Source organism: Palaemon carinicauda, chromosome 16 (assembly GCF_036898095.1).
Source record: "Palaemon carinicauda isolate YSFRI2023 chromosome 16, ASM3689809v2, whole genome shotgun sequence".
In the NCBI taxonomy this organism is placed as follows: domain Eukaryota; kingdom Metazoa; phylum Arthropoda; class Malacostraca; order Decapoda; family Palaemonidae; genus Palaemon; species Palaemon carinicauda.
In genome coordinates, this window is record NC_090740.1 from 68,555,625 (window position 1) to 68,574,717 (window position 19,093).

At 35.3% G+C, this 19,093-nt stretch overlaps 1 protein-coding gene across 12 annotated transcripts in view; it reads left to right on the top strand.

Annotated features, from left to right (window-relative positions):
- Nucleotides 1–373: 373 nt before the first annotated feature.
- The window catches only part of LOC137655758 (tropomyosin Mac r 1.0101), a 58,665-nt gene continuing 39,945 nt past the window's right edge, over nt 374–19,093 (top strand). For 3 of the 12 annotated variants that reach the window (XM_068389867.1, XM_068389868.1, XM_068389869.1), the window contains exons 1-3: nt 6,291–6,446; nt 10,570–10,734; nt 14,251–14,376. In XM_068389867.1, the coding sequence (XP_068245968.1) occupies nt 10,621–10,734; nt 14,251–14,376 (240 nt within the window). In that variant the 5' untranslated portion in view covers nt 6,291–6,446; nt 10,570–10,620. Of the gene's footprint in view, nt 528–6,290; nt 6,454–7,019; nt 7,132–10,569; nt 10,735–13,868; nt 13,995–14,061; nt 14,188–14,250; nt 14,377–14,482; nt 14,609–19,093 lie in introns of those variants that run through there. The other 9 variants (XM_068389865.1, XM_068389862.1, XM_068389864.1 and 6 more) reach the window with 7 other exon arrangements.

A 19,093-nucleotide genomic window follows, 5' to 3' on the forward strand; every position in this document is an offset into this window, starting at 1 on the left:
TCAAACTTTGATTCAATTTTTATCTGTTATTCTCGTCGATTAAGAATAAGGTACATCATGATGATATTCTCAATTCAAAATCGTTACAGATTTCATTTTTATGGAGAAGGATAATGATTATTACGATAAACACTTGCAATTGAATTGTAAACTAAAGTACCGGTATTGTACAATTATATCAAATTAAGTCATTGCTTTGATTTTGAGATATTACATTTAACCTAATTTCACTGTATTATTAACTCGTCAATTTTGATACTATTGTATGTGAATATATCATGTGTATTCGAGTGTATACGTAAAATTAAAACTCGTCAAGTATGTATGTATGTATGTATGTATGCGAGTGTATACGTGAATTGGTGAGTGCGTGCGTGCGCCAGGCCTCCTGGCACCAGTGCCCGTTTGGGGCAACGTAAGGCGATCTTGGCCGTGGCATGAGGGCGCCCTCGTAGCTAAGTTAAGACCCAGCGCCAACCTAAGACTTCAGTCTCCTCCCGGCAATCCCAGGCAGGCCAGCGTCCTAGGTACGGTTCTCCGCGCTCCTTCCTTCGTCTCTTTGTGTGTGTGTGTGTTTGTGTATCTGCGTGTATCTGTGTATTTCGCACAGTAGTGTATTCTCGCGTGAAAAGGCAACGAGAAGTTTCCTCAAGGTGGTAAATTTTTGTTGAGGTGTTAAATCCAGCGCCGGTGAGTAACTTCATCTTCGGCGGGGTAACTTCGACTCTCTATCTGGGATACCACCACGTGCCGGTACTTCCTCATGAAGAAGCAGTCGAAGATGATAGCAATCATGGCTTAGAGACTTGTTGAGGAAATCGTAATATCGAAAAATTCGTTCTTGGATGCGCGATCGATTAAGTGACATCTATACCAATGAACGTATTTTCACCTAATCAGTATGATTCACAAATAAAGTATCATTGCCCAGAGATCTTTCAACTAACGAGAACATCTTGAAGCGCTGAAGATATTTCATTAGATTGTAGTGGCTTTTCATCTTTGTTTACTTCAAGATATTCACACAAACAATACTAAAATGAAATAGGAAATTTTCAATCACGTTACAGAGAACACTCACGATTCCAAACATCAACACTTGGTGGTTTTTTTTTTTATATATTATTGTATCTTTAGGGTCAATATTATCTGACTCTTCTTCATTAATACGAGCCAATACTGACTTGGAATACCTAAGAAATATTCACTGATAGCCAGTCATAAAGAGTCACACTACATGCGATTAAGCAAATCTTTTAAACATTAAAAAAAAAAAAAATTCATCCTCGTAGACTCGAACGAACTAAGTGTCTGTTAGTGGTAACTTTATACATTAATATCCAAAGGAAGACTCAGAGGCCTTTGCTTGGCTGTCCATTGGACATGGATAACGTTGGTCGAATGCAATTGTTTGGTTGTCATGAAGAAAGTGACTCATACAATCGGTGTGGGTGATACCCGATACGTCTTCATCCCGCCGGACGATGCACAACCCCACCACCCCACCTCCAGTAGCCCCCACGACAGGATCCTCCCAGTCCACGCCCCTTAACCTTAGGTCCTTCCGTTGACCTGTGTACGAAGTCCTATGGATATTGGGTGTGAATATGTTTAAAGGACATTTATCGCCACGCTTACGAACAAATACACAAAGATGAACAAGCAAACACAAAACAATTAATTATAATGCAAACGCATCTTTTTCTCATTGGTAATTGTAGTAACTAGGTGGCTAGCTCATATATATATATATATATATATATATATATATATATATATATATATATATATATATATATATATATATATACATATATATATTATATTATATATATATATATATAAGAGAGAGAGAGAGAGAGAGAGAGAGAGAGAGAGAGAGAGAGAGAGAGAGAGAGAGCGAGAGAGAGAGAGAGAGAGAGAGAGAGAGAGAGTATATATATATATTAATATATATATATATATATATATAAAGTATATATATATATGTATATATATTATATATATATACATATATATATATGTATATATATATATATATATATATATATATATATATATATATATATATATATATGACGGATTTAAGATACCATAATATGAGAGATGTATCTTCACCATATTCAATTAATGTTATGCACAATCTTGCCAGGAATGTTCAAAGTAATATTAGAAAAGAAATTAATTTACAAACTGCAGCTTATCAATGCTTATTAAAATCTTACAAGAAAATTATACTCGAAAAATCTATATTTCACATGCGCTGAATAAGTTTTGACCTGTTCCTAAACTCAACCCTTTTTATATATTTCAGCACAAGCATCATTTCAATTATTGATAATCCTAAATGTATAGGTCTAGCAAAATGGGTGGAAATTTTAAAGAATTGCTAACCGGAAAATAGAAATGATACATTGGGAGTAGCGTCGTGGTATACACATGCGCTCCTAACCACAAATGTCTCGTCCGGGAATAACTGCAAACTGTGCGTGCCCGCGCGCCTTCCACGGCACATATACCTAGCCCGTGCCAGCAGTGGCCAGGAATAACACTGATAATGTTACATCCACACCCACATACCCCCCACACGCCCACGGATCCCTCGCTTCTTCCTTCAACTTGAGGTTTTGCCATTTCCTATTATATGTATTAAATTAAATCTTTTAATACCATTATTTTTGGCCAAGATACAGCTGCATATTCCAAGTTAGTCTTGTGAAATATATAATGTAAAATATACTGTAGAGTTGAAATTAAGCAATATTGTAGTCGAAATTGTCGATCCGTAAAATATTTGCGAAAATGTTCAAGTTAAGGTGTCAGAATTATCTTCCCGAACAAAACAAATGAATGACAGAGCTTCATCTCTACAACGGCTCTTTAAACAGACACTATCAATGTCTTCTTATTCAGAGTTGGGCAAAAGAAGGCTCCAAAGAAGGCCTTAGGATGTGTTGCCGTTCGCTGTAAACCAGTAGAAGAAAAACCGAAGGCTTTACTTTTTGGCACAAGTAAACGAGATCAGGGCCTCACTAGTGGGTATTTTTGGCACCCTACCTTGCCGGCTCTCTTGACGTCATTACGCAGATATTATGGCTGGCACCTCGCAGCAATGATACCGCAGCTTGGAAATGCGTTATCTCCGACATCATTCGATGATTTCCCTAAGTTTAATAATTAACTCTAAATAAGGCTTTTTTGTTTATCGTTACTTGGTGATGTAGTCTTGAGTCTAGGGCGCTGGAAATTGTCTCGTTTGGTTACAATCTATGCTAATCTGGTATAAGTCTTCGAAATTCGTAAAGTTTTGTGCATCTTAATAGTACACACATAAAGTCATTAATCTAGTCATATATAGCAGATACTGTGTATTGCCTCACTTGCATTAGACTTTGGTTGAAAGCTGAATATATTGTAATATGATACAATGTTTATAAATTGCAATGCTCAATAATCAATTAAATTACATCACTTGCATAAAGTATCTCATTTAATGTATATTTAACAATATACACGAATGGATGCATTCTCAAATATATTGGAAATGTGAGCTGTAAAGTACCCAAAATCTGCATATGGTATAAAACTCTAATTCATTAATCCTTTATTGTCGAGATATAATCAAAATAGCTATAAATTTCAAAGATGATCTGATGTTACGATAAATAAGTAATAAACTTACTTATAATGGCTTATATTATTATTACATAGGGAGGAAAGCTTATTATAACTAAAAATCATAGCATATATTCGATAAAATTGTGATCTTCGTAAAAAATGAAAGCCTATTAGGAATAAAACAGATTTTTTCCTATCTAAACAACTTTCTCTAAGTATGATTGAGTTTTGAAAATTAAAATCTGAGTAAAAATATAAATTTGTATTCATAGAAAGTGTACTGATACACAGAAAGTACTGTGATGAAATAAGGCTTACACATTTCTTCGACGTGTACCCTCTCCAGTCTAATGTTTTCTAACCTACCTTTGCTAAACCTTCAATAAAAAACTATCTTTCCTGAGCATGCTGGATACGATGTGGAAGCCTATCTTTGAGCAGTACTTTGATAAGAAGTGATTTGTGAAGGATTCTATTTCTTTATATAGATCTATATTTTCTGTTTTCATAACTCATCAAACGCTCAAGATTACTTTGGATAAGAATAAAAGCAGAATTCCTATTAATCAAAAAAACTTACTTAATGCATTTGAAATAATTGAGAGAGAGAGAGAGAGAGAGGAGAGAGAGAGAGAGAGAGAGAGAGAGAGAGAGAGAGAGAGAGAGAGAGAGAGAGAGAGAGAGAGAGAGAGAAGCTTCAATCTAGGTGCCACAAACGCCTCGCCACTGAGCGCAAATGCCACTAACTAAACATGGCAAATATTAGTGGTGGCTATTACTTGGCACTAAACTCTCTCTCTCTCTCTCTCTCTCTCTCTCTCTCTCTCTCTCTCTCTCTCTCTCTCTCTCTCTCTCTCTCTCTCTCTCTCTTCAATTATTTTCAATATATGTCTCAAGATTGCATCTCTGATATTCCTGCTTTAAAAATAAAACACTGACAGTTAAGATATCAAATTACTAAAAGTCGAAATATATGATAAAAGATGGAGCAGCTAAATAGATTCAAATAAAAACCTCTATGTGAGTGGGATGTCAACAACCCCATATCACTATGCTGTACTTATTAACTCTGAACATTTTTAGCATCAGAAAATTATAACTTTATGAAGATCATTATTATCAAAAGCATTTTTTGATAAATCTAAGTTTAATGGTCACAGTTTCTATTTCACAAAATTTCAAGTAAGCAGAATGAGAAAAAAAAATAACTCTATTAATCTAACTACTTTACAAAATCCACAACAAATAAGTAAAAGAAAATTTAAACGATACAAGAATGTTACAGTGTACATAAATACACTAAAATCAGATTTTGGTCGACCCTGTGAAACCCGTCCCTGCGGTCTTGGGTAAAAATACACAAAGTATGTACACAATGAAAACTATCTGTCCAAGGAATCCAAGATGAGAATGTCGAGGGGACTCCTCTCTCTCTCTCTCTCTCTCTCTCTCTCTCTCTCTCTCTCTCTCTCTCTCTCTCTCTCTCTCTGTAGTGACAGATATTGATATGAAAACTTGCGTAAAGACCATGATATTTATATCAAAATATAGATTTATACATAAGTATATATATTTGTATATATATATATATATATATATATATATATATATATATATATGTATGTATATATATATCTATATATATATATAGACAGCATACAGTATACACACATGTATAAATCTATATATATATATATATATATATAATATATATATATATATATATATATAGACAGCATACAGTATACACACATGTATAAATCTATATATATATATATATATATATATATATATATATATATATATATACATATATATATATATATATATGCATATATATATATATATATATATATGTATATATATACCCTATAAATGCATGTAAAAGGAAGCTTTTAATTGCCGGCATCTTCATAAGACATATGAGAATGCATGGAGTAATTCTAGAAGCCATTTAGAAAGGGCATCTTGTGAGTATCCCACCTGATGCCAACTCCTACAAATAAGTCATGGAATTCTCTGCTGTCCGTTTAACCTCTATATTCCCGCAAAGAGCCGAGCAGCTAATCCGTCTGTTTCATCGTTCTTGTCATGTCCTGACCTAATTGCGATACCCTGGTATGTGGGTTAATCTTTCCTTGCTATTAGTTTCCTCAACCCCTATGGGGTCCAGTAGGGGGTCCTAATTAATGGGGATCATCTCCCCTCCCCCCCCCCTCTCAGACCTTCTTCCGTTGATTTTCAACTTCGAATGTTTGCAGATTCCCGCCTACTATGATTCAGTCGACGATCACACCCCTTTCCTTTTAAGGAGATACCGGAAATAAGTCGTCGAAACGACCCCCTGCGCTCTCCCCCCCCCCCCCCCGTCCCCACCTTCGATGCCACCCCCTTCCCCACATTTCTTTGGCTATTAGGAAGAACCTCGTGGTAATAATCATTCACCCGGAATTTTGTAATTCAAGGAGGAATCATGACAAATTCCTTAACGATTTCTACGGTTCCCCTTATATTGCTGTTTCGTCAGCTGCTAATTACGACGGGTCTCCTCCTCTGCGAAGAAAATGCCATGACGTTGACTCGATTTAAAAATAACTAGCTCTTCTCCTCCCTGCCCCTGGGCTTTTCATACCCGTGGGCACTGTCTTTCTCCCTCTCCTTTCCCCTCCCTTTTTCGTTCTCTCCCCTCCCCAAAACCCCTCTTTCTTGAGGGAGGTTCTTGGCTTGCGTCACCCGACCAGAGGTAAGGGAGGGTTGTCGTCGGGGCTTCGAGGTCTTCTGGCAGGTCAGTCGGCATCAGAAACCGCCTCGAAGAACACTCCTCCAGCGTGCGTTGTAATTTTTTTAACTGTTTAACTTCTTTATTTCGAAGTCCTGTCTCTTCGTTTTCCTCTTCCGTTACTCCTTTCTGTCTCTTTTCTAAAGTTCCTAAAACACTTCGTCACCAACAGCAGTCGAGTGAATATAAAGTGGTTGTTGGAAAACTTACATGCAAGCTGATGGAATACAATTGGACATACTGTGTTCGTTCCCCTGTGGCAAATTGCTGTGCCACAACAGTGCCTCGAAACGAAACTCTAAACTCTACCCTTTGGGGATACGTACACCAGTGTAGGAAAATAATCACGTTAATCCACACAACTGTGCCCTTTGGATTTAACTCAACTAACAGTCCCTCATTCATTGGATTCAACATGGCTAATCAAACGTTTTCTCAGTGGAAAAATACACAATGAAAATGAGCTTACAGCTTCACTCGCCGCCATTCCCATCCCAAAATACCTGTCCCCCCTCTCCTTGCCCTCCATCCATCCTACCCTGTAAGGTGCCAAAGGGCATCCACCCTCCTCCAGTTACTCCAATTTCCCTCGTTACGTCATCCTTCGCTTTGGGCGCCCTTATACCTGGCGGCTGATGATGCGACCACTGTAGTTTGCTACGGAACTGCTCAGCAGTGTTGATCGAGTCTCGCTCGGCCGAGGGACCTCTAGGAAGAAGCTATAATAACACTTGGTGAATTGTGGTGGCTCAAATCGAATTTTTTTCTCGTTTGGATTCTTCTGAACGACTCTGTTGTTGTTCTGGTGACTCGTTCGATATTAACAGTGCAAAGTGAATGCTAAAAAGGACACAGTGCCTCTAGACAGTTAATGAGTGCCTACCATAGGAAGTGATTCTTCGTGGTTGAGTGGTTACCTTTTTACATTATTGTTATTACTTTTTTTTTAGGGTTGGGAATATTCATGTTAGTTTTGCAGGAAAAGGATCTTTGTACATGTTTAATCAATTGATCCATTTCACTAATAGTTCTGAAATACAACAAAGTGCATAGAAAGTTCAAGTCTTGCTAAATTATCAAGATGCTTTGATTCTTTTCTTGGAGAAACTTCGCTTAGCTGAGGATAAATAATAAACTCTTTTGAAAACAAACAAACAAAAAAAGTTCATTTCAAGAAGTTATAAAGCGTGTATTTCCCTAGTCCCACACTGTCAGTAATAAAAATACAATATTAAGTCTAGTTTTAAATCGTCTTTGTAAACATTTTACCATAAATTCGCTAAATAGAGTTTGTGACCATTAACGTCCAACTTCCAAGACCTCTTTAGAAAGCGCCCAGAGGGAAAACAGTCAGGGCTTCATAGAAAACACGAACAAAGGTCAACATTTACCTTCATTACAACGTGGGAAAACCAACCAAAAAAACCACTTGATGTGGGGCTATAATCATCTCAGCACCCATGATCCCTGTACCTCTGTTTCCCTGGCACTAAAGACAGTGCATTCTCTCTCTCTCTCTCTCTCTCTCTCTCTCTCTCTCTCTCTCTCTCTCTCTCTCTCTCTCTCTCTCTCTCTCTCTCTCTCTCTTATGACAAACTAAGTGTAATCTACTCACACATTTCCCCTATTCTTTTTTCTTTCTTCCTTTATAGTCTTTATTTACGTTTGCACAAATGAACGATAATCATAAATTCGTATTCAGACCGAGCAACTGGGTAACACAATTAAAGCGAAAAACAATATTGAACAAAGAACATTACTTAAATCATTGCGTGGTCTTAAAACTAATGAATGTCATTTTCTGCTCAATAAATTCAAGTTTGAATTTCAATAGAAATACTTTCGATTGCTACAATTTAAATGAAACTTTATTTACCAATAACATTAGAGTATCTTTTATTATTCTACTCCTACCATTTCACGCTAATAGAAATGCATATAACAAATGAAAGAGTCAAGAAGAGAATAAGAGAAAGAAGTGTGAATCGGACCCCAGAAGATAGGTCATAAAAAAATTGGTCTCTTGAGAGCAAGGAGGCTATAGCGCTTGGGATGGCAGAAACACCAAGTAAATTGTTGCAGTGCCCACAAGTATTCAACAGGAAACCACTTTGTTTGTTGCCATGTGGATGCAAAAAGAAGGATGAGGCTTTGGATGATAGCTAATCCACCATTAATCCATTCCTGACTATTTGCCAGACGTAATACGAGTTCATTTCTGTACACAGGGTTACCTACTCTCTCTCTCTCTCTCTCTCTCTCTCTCTCTCTCTCTCTCTCTCTCTCTCTCTCTCTCTCTCTCTCTGCTTTTGTTTCTCTTATTCTTTTAAAATCACCATTTTACTTAAGTGATGCCTCACGTGACGATCATCACTTCCTTAACAGCATTTTTAAAAAAAGAAATTATCGGGGAGAAAATTGACTTGCGTCTAAGGTTTCTGTCTTACGAAGGAGAGAATGTCTCGTTTTATTCTCATCGTCTATTCTCAAAGATGAGATGTCTTAGTAGCTCAATTCTGTTCAATCTCGACTGCAAAATGTACAGACTCGTAATCTATTCTCATCCACTGATGTCTCATGGGATGAGATAAGTAGGAGGTTCTCATTTTTTCAAAGCTTGTTTCAGTAGAGAATATGTTCTCGTATCATTTTGTTCTCTTCCTCGCTTTCATTTTTCTTAATGGAAGAGATATAATGTATTGTCTCTTCCCTTGTGTCTTATCAGAGAATAACATTTCTAATTATTGTTCATTGTTACTGTTACTCCTCTTAATTGGTGTTCTCTCAAAATTGTTTAATTGTTCCTTAATCTTTTCTTTTATCAAAAAAAGTTAACTGAGGGAAAATTTGGGAAATTAACTGGAAATTTAGCAAAAAAAAACCCGTTACATAAGTTGCACCATTTTTAGCGAATATTTTTTTTCAATTTCATCATTAATGTACGAGAGAGAGAGAGAGAGAGAGAGAGAGAGAGAGAGAGAGAGAGAGAGAGAGACTTAAATGTACAGCAATAATTAAACTTTAAATGAGCTTTCTAGTTTCAAATAATGAACAAAACTCCAATACAAACTCCATTTTAATATCCGGGTATTGTTAATAGAGTGTGCACACGCGCAAGGTTCATGAACAATATCTCGGCTTCATTAATATTTTTCTTAGCTACATGAATCAGTGTTTCTCTCTGCTTATTCTTATTATCATATTAATATTATCGTTATATTTGATTATTAGTATCATTAAAGTACAGTAAAGCATAATAAGGTAAGATTGGATAAGAAATATTCAATATTCGTCTCCGTTGGAGGTAATTAAGTCACAACTTTCCAGTTTCTGATATTCGAACGCCCCTTACTAGCTAAATAACCTTATAAGCTATATATATATATATATATATATATATATATATATATATATATATATATATATATATATATATATATATATATATATGAGTGTGTGTGTGGGTGTGGGTGTGTGTGTGTGTGTGTGTGTGTGTGTGTTGCGTGTATATATATGCCTATATCTTTCTCCAAATTGTAAACTCTTGAAATATCTCGTACTTTGGTAATTTCGGTTTTCAAATGGAAGAAAACAAGAAAAAGGGATGATTCCAATTCGATGGGAAAAACGTATAAGAAATCTGCTGTCAATAATACTAATGTTAATTTTTCAAATTTTTGTTCAGAAGAAACTTTTCTCCTTAGCGAAAAATATTTGCACTCACTGTCAGTAACAACAATGATAATAATAATAATAATAATAATAATAATAATAATAATAATAATAATAATAATAATAATAATAATAATAATTGAAGAGAAAAATAATTGTTTGATATAAAAAAGCTGTAATCATGCAATACTAATGTCTACTTCAATCAGTTACTTTTGTCTCCAGGAGTTGAGATTTCAAGACTGAGAAAACTATAGCTAATTAGAATTGCTTTTTAGTTCTTAACTATAATCTTGGTGTGTTGATACCCCATATTGTGACTTAGTTTACTATTTATCAGTTAATATATTACACTTTGTTACATTATCGAGGCGGTGAACTAGCCCATCAAGGTTCACCGCCTCGATCAATCCACAAACACATGAACACAATCATTATAGCAGTTGTTGAACATTGGACAACCTTTTTAACGGCTCCCCTTTTTCTCTTCTGTCTTGCAGCTTTCTCAGTTCTTTTTGTTGGTTAGAACCTCCTCCTAAAACACCGCCAACATGGACGCCATCAAGAAGAAGATGCAGGCGATGAAGCTCGAGAAGGACAACGCCATGGACAGGGCGGACACCCTCGAGCAGCAGAACAAGGAGGCCAACAACAGGGCTGAGAAGGTAACATCCTCTCCTGCTGCAGGGAATTACAACTGGGGGGTGGGGGGTTGGAGGAAGGGAGGGAAATGGTAGGGAAGGGGTGAGGGTTAATATAGGAAAGACTACTAAATCTCAGGGTCATGTTGACAAAGTCAGGTAGCAACACAGAAGATAGATGAACTTCCTCTTTTAAAAGCTTTAACTGAAACTCCAACGAAATTGGAGTACTGAGTTTGAGATAACTCCTTAGAATGCTATTGAAATTTAAAAAAAAACAGATGACCTTAGATATTTCATGAAACTAAATAAATTTAGATATCCTTAATAGCTTTAAAGAATTCAGAAATAACCTTATATGAAATTGAAGTATTTCATTAGTGGCACAGACAGTCCTTACATACATAAATTAGTTTAGATATAATACTAGATGGGTTAAAATCAAGCTATATGCTATCAGACCAGAGTTGAAGCTTAGGAAATGGAGAATAAAAAAAAAAATAAGGGTAAGACTATTTTCAGGGAACTTGTTGTAGAAAATAGACCATATAGGGATGCAATAAACCTATCTAGAAATATCAAACTTTCCAGGTAGGCCAGAAGGGGTAAGCTAAGGATGAATTATATTAATTATATCAATATATCCTAAAATCTATGGTTAAGTGTCAGCTAATTCTGAAAATTAAAGCATTTTTTCTTTTTCATGCAAGAATCCATTTCAAAACAGTATGCATAAAGTGGTCAGAGTTAACAGAATAAATTTTTCCTGCGAACATTTTGGTGTTTTCGCCATGCAATCCAAATCAGTTTTTTTTTTTTTTTAAGTCATTTACTCTGGCCACTGCATTTTGGTTTTCTAGTTTTGTAATTAGATTCTGTTTTTGCTTTAGACAGAAGAAGCAATTGAACATTTCCAATGAAAAAATTTAAATTGACAATTTACTGTAATCAGTAAAATAAAACACTTTGTTCAAATAAATGAAAACCTCATACTTTTTTATACATTGTTTTGTCTGGTTGCTTTTAGATAGCTAGTGAATGCATATGTCAAAATAGATAAATTTAGTCAAGCTTCAAGTGTTGATTGATGTTATTGTCAATGTTTTCAAATTAGTTTTGTCTTATAAGACATGTGTAACTACAGGGTGTCTGTGTATTTTATCAAAATATGTCATGAATATCATTTTTTACATTTTTGTTTTAGTTTTTCTCTAGGAGTTTTTGCCATTGACTTCAAAGATGTTAGACACCCTAGTGGTAGTTATAGATTTAAATTTCATGTACAGTTACTGTTATATATATAAAAACTCTGTATATTTTTTCAAACCAAAAACATCGCTACTTGGAACCCCTTTGATGCTGAAAAGATGATTCTAAGACCATTTTCTATAGTTTTTCATTGACGTAATAGTAATCGTTAATAGCACTACAAAAAAAGAAAAGAAAAAAAAGAGTTTTTGCTTTCAATCTGAAGAGGCTCCAAAAAGGGAAGAATTTTGGTTAATTAGAGATCTCTTAGACCGACCATCAGATCGCTGGCAGATGGAAACACTTGGTTTATATCGTGTGGCTTTAAAAAGAAATATATCGATTCCATTAAAAAAGATAAAAAAAAAAACTGAACCTTTCATTCTCCCTTGAGATGATGGGGAACATAATCTCAAAACCAACTCTCACACATCATCCTCATCATTATGTACAATATCATCATTACCATCATCACGACTGTTGGAGCCACTGGGTGTAAGCCAACCAGTGATCTGATGTGACACTAGACCGTCCGAGTGCAAAGGTGAGGTAGTCAAGTTTTCCTAAGGTCTGAGTTTATCTACAGATAATTTTTAGTGTTGTCCAATTTCATAATATTCTCTAATATATAAAACTTAAGTCTTGACAAATGAATATATCACTCACCAAAAATTAGCTGTAAATAAAGTCTCAGACTTGGAATTCCATAGATTTAAATCTCTAAGTCTTCTTTAGATGAAGTTATCAGTATTTCTAGATAAAAGTTATCAATATATTGATTTTTAATTGGTGAGCAAGCATTTGCTGTAATTTTCAAATAAAGAAAGAGATAGGCCAAGCTGGAAGCCAAGCGAGTAGAAAGGAAAAGAGAATATCAAAACTGAATAAACACAGGCCTTTGATAATTCGTTTTCCTTTTGTCCCCATTTCTAAAGAAAGACAAATGAGAGATTTAAAAAAGTAGAAGTAAATTGTGTCTGTCTGTTTAAGCGCATGATTTAGAGGCTGTTCTCTTTATAACTGTTACACACCCAACCTCACAGACCCACCTTTAAATCAAATCACTTGCTTTTCACAATAAAAATAATACCTTTTTTATTACATCATCTCTGCTGTTCGAGCTTGTATCTCTAATGAAATGCATTTTCCTCAGTCTATGACAAAATAACTGTAGAGGCCTATACAGTACATCAAATACAGGCTGAGGAAAACATTGAGTTCGAGACAAAGAATTAACTTCAGTTGCAGCAATATAAATCTTCTCAATTAACCCCGCCATGGTTATCGATTCTACCAAAGTTCCACAGCAAATCAACATGGCTTGAGGTTGTGGACATTTGGTTTGATGATTATAACCAAATGTTTTTTGTTTTATTTTTTTACATATTATCTGGAGATCAAGCGTACTCGGAACAATCTCTCTCGAGATGAGTTCTTAATCTCTTGATTCTCCAAATATTGGGTTTTGTAAGTTAATAATTTCATGTACGATGAGAACATGCTAGAGGTTACTCGTTAAAACCATGAAAGAACTAGTGTATTAAATATCACTGAAATTTGTTTGAAGCTCAATTTGCTGGTTCACTTAATTCTACTTAAACTGATCCCTAGCAAGTATCTCAGATGGTGGTAACTGACATCAAGGCCATCAATTTTTTCCCACTTATTATTTTATCAACCCCAATTCCATCCAACAGTTTTTCATTCTGTTTGTAAATCCTTCAAATTCTACCTCTCTAACTTTTACTCTCTATTTCTTGCTTAAACTTCTTTTCCGTTCGCCCCTCTCTCTTACTATCTTCTAGAACCTTTAAATATTGCATACATCCTCAACCCATTTGACCCAATAAACCACATTTCACCCGTTCTTCTATAACGCAACTAACCACCCTTAATACTACTGCATTTAGGCTGAGGACGAAGTGAATAAGCTTCAAAAGAAGATGCAGCAACTTGAGAACGACTTGGATCAGGTTCAGGAATCTTTGCTCACCGCAAACAACCAACTGGAGGAGAAGGACAAAGCTCTCTCTAACGTAAGTGTTCGGCTGGTGGCAGTTCTTCCTGCCCCGGTAATACTAATAACTGGAAAGTTTCTCCTAGGCAGAGGACGAAGTGAATAAGCTGCAGAAGAAACTCCAGCAGGTCGAGAACGACTTTGATCAGGTTCAGGAGGCGCTGCTGACAGCCAATAACACCCTCGTGGAGAAGGACAAGGCCCTGTCTAATGTAAGTTGTGTGAGGGATGCAGTCCAGTGCTGCTCTTTACTTACTTATTTCAGTTTCTCTTAGACTGAGGAGGAGATTCGAACGACGCAGAAGAAGATGCAGCAGATTGAGAATGAGCTCGATCAAGTTCAGGAACAGCTCTCTCTTGCTAACACCAAGCTTGAGGAGAAAGAAAAGGCCTTACAGAATGTAAGTAAGACCGCAGCCCGAAGCTGCCGCTGCTGCCGAGATCAATGCTTATTTACGCTTCTTTTTTTTTTCTTTTCTCTTTGTCTTTTGCGTTACGACAATATAGTCCGAGGAGGAGGTTTTCGGCCTTCAGAAGAGGATGCAGCAGCTTGAGAACGACCTCGACAGTGTTCAGGAAGCTTTGCTGAAGGCTAACCAACACCTTGAGGAGAAAGACAAGGCTCTCTCTAACGTAAGTGGGGCGAGGCTCAGTTTCCGAGGAGCCTTGCCTTCACCCATGTGAGCTTGCCCGTCCAGAAGCTACTAATGATAGTGTCGCGTACGGCTGATATGCTGAAGCATGTTGAGATTCAGCCCGCATAAACTGTTTCATGCAATCATTCAAAAAATATATGATAGTAATCAATGAAAAGAAGTGTGTCCTGATCATCCAAAGACCCAGTGCTGTCTAAAATGTCCATACGAATTTCTTATTGACTGCAAGCTCGCCATCCTCTTTCCGCGTCTGTCCCTCTGAATTTCGAGCATGGAAAGACACCTTCGTCATTCTGTAAACCTTTGCAACCAGCGTCGCGAAACCATCCTACCTCTGGAAGCACGATTTCCCGGACCTTCCTCAAATTGACGGTTTTATTTTCCATTCTATTTTAACTAACAGTAATCTTAACCCCAAAGGACTGCCCCCACCTGTTTGATCCTGTTTTGCAAATGATGTGTCCCTCCCAAAAGTTTTGTGAAGAAAGCTGATACACATCATGACAGATTATAGAACACTTTTTATATCATCCCCATTTTGCATTATTAAATATAGATATTTTTTCCTCAAAAGTCAAGTTTCCCAAAACATTTTTCTCCACTTTCTCCTGAGTACTGCAGAGTTTGACATTCCACTCAAAATTAATTACTCTCTTTTAAGCAAACAGTTCAAACCATTGTTATCTCACATTCTCCAGAAAGAACAAACTCGTCTGGAGTAAAACAACCAAATGACCAAACATTTCATTGACATGACACCATCAAATCTTCCTTTCGCTCGGCATAAGTTATAGTACAGCCCAAGCTGAGAAAGAAAGACTTTGAAATGTCATGACCAATACCCCCTGATGTAGGTTACTAGAAGTGGCATAATTTAGTCACCCTTGGCAGACCATCATCCAAACACTTCTCAAAACTGTTCGCTAGAGGATCTGGCAAAATTACACACAAAATTTAGTTATTCGGCTGCCAAAGGTAAAACTACCTAACCTGAACCAACAGTCACACTTCTGTTTCCACCCTTGCCACACAACTAATTCTAACACTGATAGGAAAAATATTTTCTTATCATTTCAGAAACACACTGGTTCTCTCTCTCTCTCTCTCTCTCTCTCTCTCTCTCTCTCTCTCTCTCTCTCTCTCTCTCTCTCTTCTATCTCTGTGATACCATGCCTGCAAACGTTCTCTCGTTTCCCCTTGCTTACATGGAAGGAAAAAATCATCACCTCTATGTATCCAGAAAACCCCTGTATCAGAAAATCACCTGATTACTTCCAGCTTCACGAAGTACTTGTAGGCTTTGTTCCATCTAGACACTCTTGTAGATCCCTCTTCCAAGGATTACAAAAGCACAAACTATCCATTCGACCGATTTTGCATGCACAGAAGGACCATCCTAGTAGTCGCTCCAGAAAATTGCAGAAAGTAGCCTACTGCAACCTACCGTAGTCCAGTTTTGATAAAATCCTATTTTCTCATCAGGTAGCAAAGTATCCCTGTAGTGAATATAAAGAAAAGTAGTGCAAAATATAAATCAAAAACAGTAGACTATATATCAGTTTTAGAAATATTCGGAATCAAATCAAATTTTTCCCTGAAAATACAAGGATATAGTCCTAGTTTTTTTATATGTTTTCTTTAGTACTCTATCTTCTTAGTTTTGTTTTCCGTTAGCATTTTTTAGTTCACGATCTCAGTAGACTAGAGCAATACTAAATACTAATTCGGAGATATGCCTTGGGAAAGCTAGATGAATCATTTTTATTTGCCAAGGTGATCTGATATCAGGAGTCAAGAACTGTGCATTTTCAAGTTAGCCTACCTTATAACTGGCTATTCCTGTGTTTGAGGATAATAAAATACTCCCCATTGCGAAGAGTAATAAAATATTTTATTCCATAAAAATCGAAAAAGGCCATCAAAATTTGCTAATAAGGATTATAAAATCTAATATAATTTCTTGATGGTAAAAAAATAAAATAACAAAGTTTGTAAAGAGAGTCAAGTAGAAGAGATTGAAAATTAGATATTTCATAATCTACTTTTTTCCTTCACTTGAAAATGCAATTTCTATGTGGCTCAAATGTACATGTATTGATAACTACTTACACTAACTGTGCGACCTGATTCGTCGATCGAGACAATTTTACTTTTCACGAACGGGCCATTCCGCTTTATTGTTTACGTGGATGCGTTCGCTGTCGTCAAAAATCGAAAAATGCCCAAGCTGGATCTCGCACTCCGTTTACAAGTTCTCCAAGCCTCCGTCTCTGACATCACATTCTGATAGCAAGTAAAGATAAGATATGTACTGATAAAGATAAAAATTAAATAACTTAAAATTCTTAAAACTATTTATTTCTTGTGTTCAGCTCAGAAAACGGGGCTGAAATTTAAAAGTAAACACTCCTAAACAAAACATGAATATAAACCTCTCACATAATAAAGGCCAAAGACCCATTTGCACACTGTGCTTCCATCGCCCATACAGGCATGGGGCCATATCATTATCACCACCATCATCATCCTAGTATCATCGCTTTTCATTATCATCACAAGAGCCAGTGCTGTACATCTCTGCTACCGCCTGGTCATCATCACACAATACTCAAGAAGAAGCTTTCTTTTCTTTTTCAGCTACTAATGGTGCACATGATAACATTTTCTTTCTTTATTTTTGGCATTTATTAATGATAATTTATCTTTATTTTTCATAATGTTATTTCTTGTCTCTTTTTATTAGATTCGTCTTCCTGATAACATATGCATGGTTGCTCAGCTGGTTTAGGAATGTTTTGTATAATATTTTATTTAATTTTTTCTATGTGTACGTTTATTGGATTATTATTGATTTTATGTTATTTATTTTCTGTTCCTCTTCTGTATCAATGTGTTTATCTACAATGTCTACTTGTGTTGTCTCACTTTTTTAAGTTATGTAACTCTGAAATGTATCAATAGGCCTACATACATCTACTGTATACTTTACTAAAATCTGATGGATACAAAATAATAGTTTATCACTTAAATCACATTAACATGAAAACACTGTTAAGTAACAGAAAACACAAATAACACATAGCAATCTAAGACATAATTCTATTTCAAAATGTAGCTATATAATTTTTGTCTTGCCGACAAAAGGCTTATTCTAAATTACATAAATGATCTTAAAGAATACTAATGTTTCCATAATTCTTGTTTTAACAAAGCATCCAATGAAATTACAAGGGAAAATAACGAATAATTACCAACTAATTCCAAGTATTGACTTTGTTCTACGTTACATCAGTAACTATGCCAACCACACGTATTTTCATAGGGTCTACTATTAATTCAAGTATCCATGTAGATACCATACTTTCTGGTCTACTATTAAGTTTGATACGCCATGGAGACGAAAACTATACCGTAGAGACTCACGAGGACGATGGAAATGATGAAATCATCGAGGGAGCGACACCTGGTGAGTGTTGGATCTGTTTCCCTCTTGGTTTATTTCTCAGTCTCTGGTTACTGTTGAAACTTTTCTAAAAAATAAAGATTTGCCATTATATATATATATATATATATATATATATATATATATATATATATATATATATATATATATATATATATATTATACTCCTTAATTATTGCGTGATAAATATACATATACAGAAAGAATCTGAAATTTACAAGTCAATAACACTGAAATTTATAAATTCATTCAGAAGCAGAGACTGAGAAGCCATTAATATACTCTGGTCTATAAACATTGTATGTAGAATTTGATTATTAGGAAAATAACTGATGAATAGGGAAATATGGTTTATTGCGGAAATATTTTCTTTATAAAAAAACAATGATTAATTGGAATATGACGATCAATCAAGTAAATAATCATTGAGTAGGTTGAAATTAAAGTTAAGGATTGAATAAGTAATAATAGATTTTGAAGTCGTTAGGAGTCAACTATGCTTAACTTGAGAGCAACAAACATTGAATTGACTTTATTAAACCAATAAGAATATTCAACTATGCTAAATGATTGTTCGTCGGTTGACCAATCTTCAGCGTTGCACACAATTATCAGCCCCTCTAAATCATGTACCAAAATAATAGGAATAAAATTATTACTAAACTATTATCTCATTTAATTATTTTGTTTCTGGAACCTCCATTCCATATAATTTCTTTTTCTAGTAACGTGTGATAGATGCAGAAAAATAATAATAATAATAATAATAATAAAAATTATAATCTGACTATTATTATTATTATTATTATTACTATTATTATTATTATTTGCGCAACTTTAATTACATTTCCGGTAGAAAAAGTAACATGTAAAGAAAGAGTATGTAATATTATAATACAAATATTCTTCCAAGCATCTTACTGATATAATTTCGGACATCGAATAAGTAATAGATGATTATATTAATTCCAAATCTAGACATATTTTCTTTTCATTCCT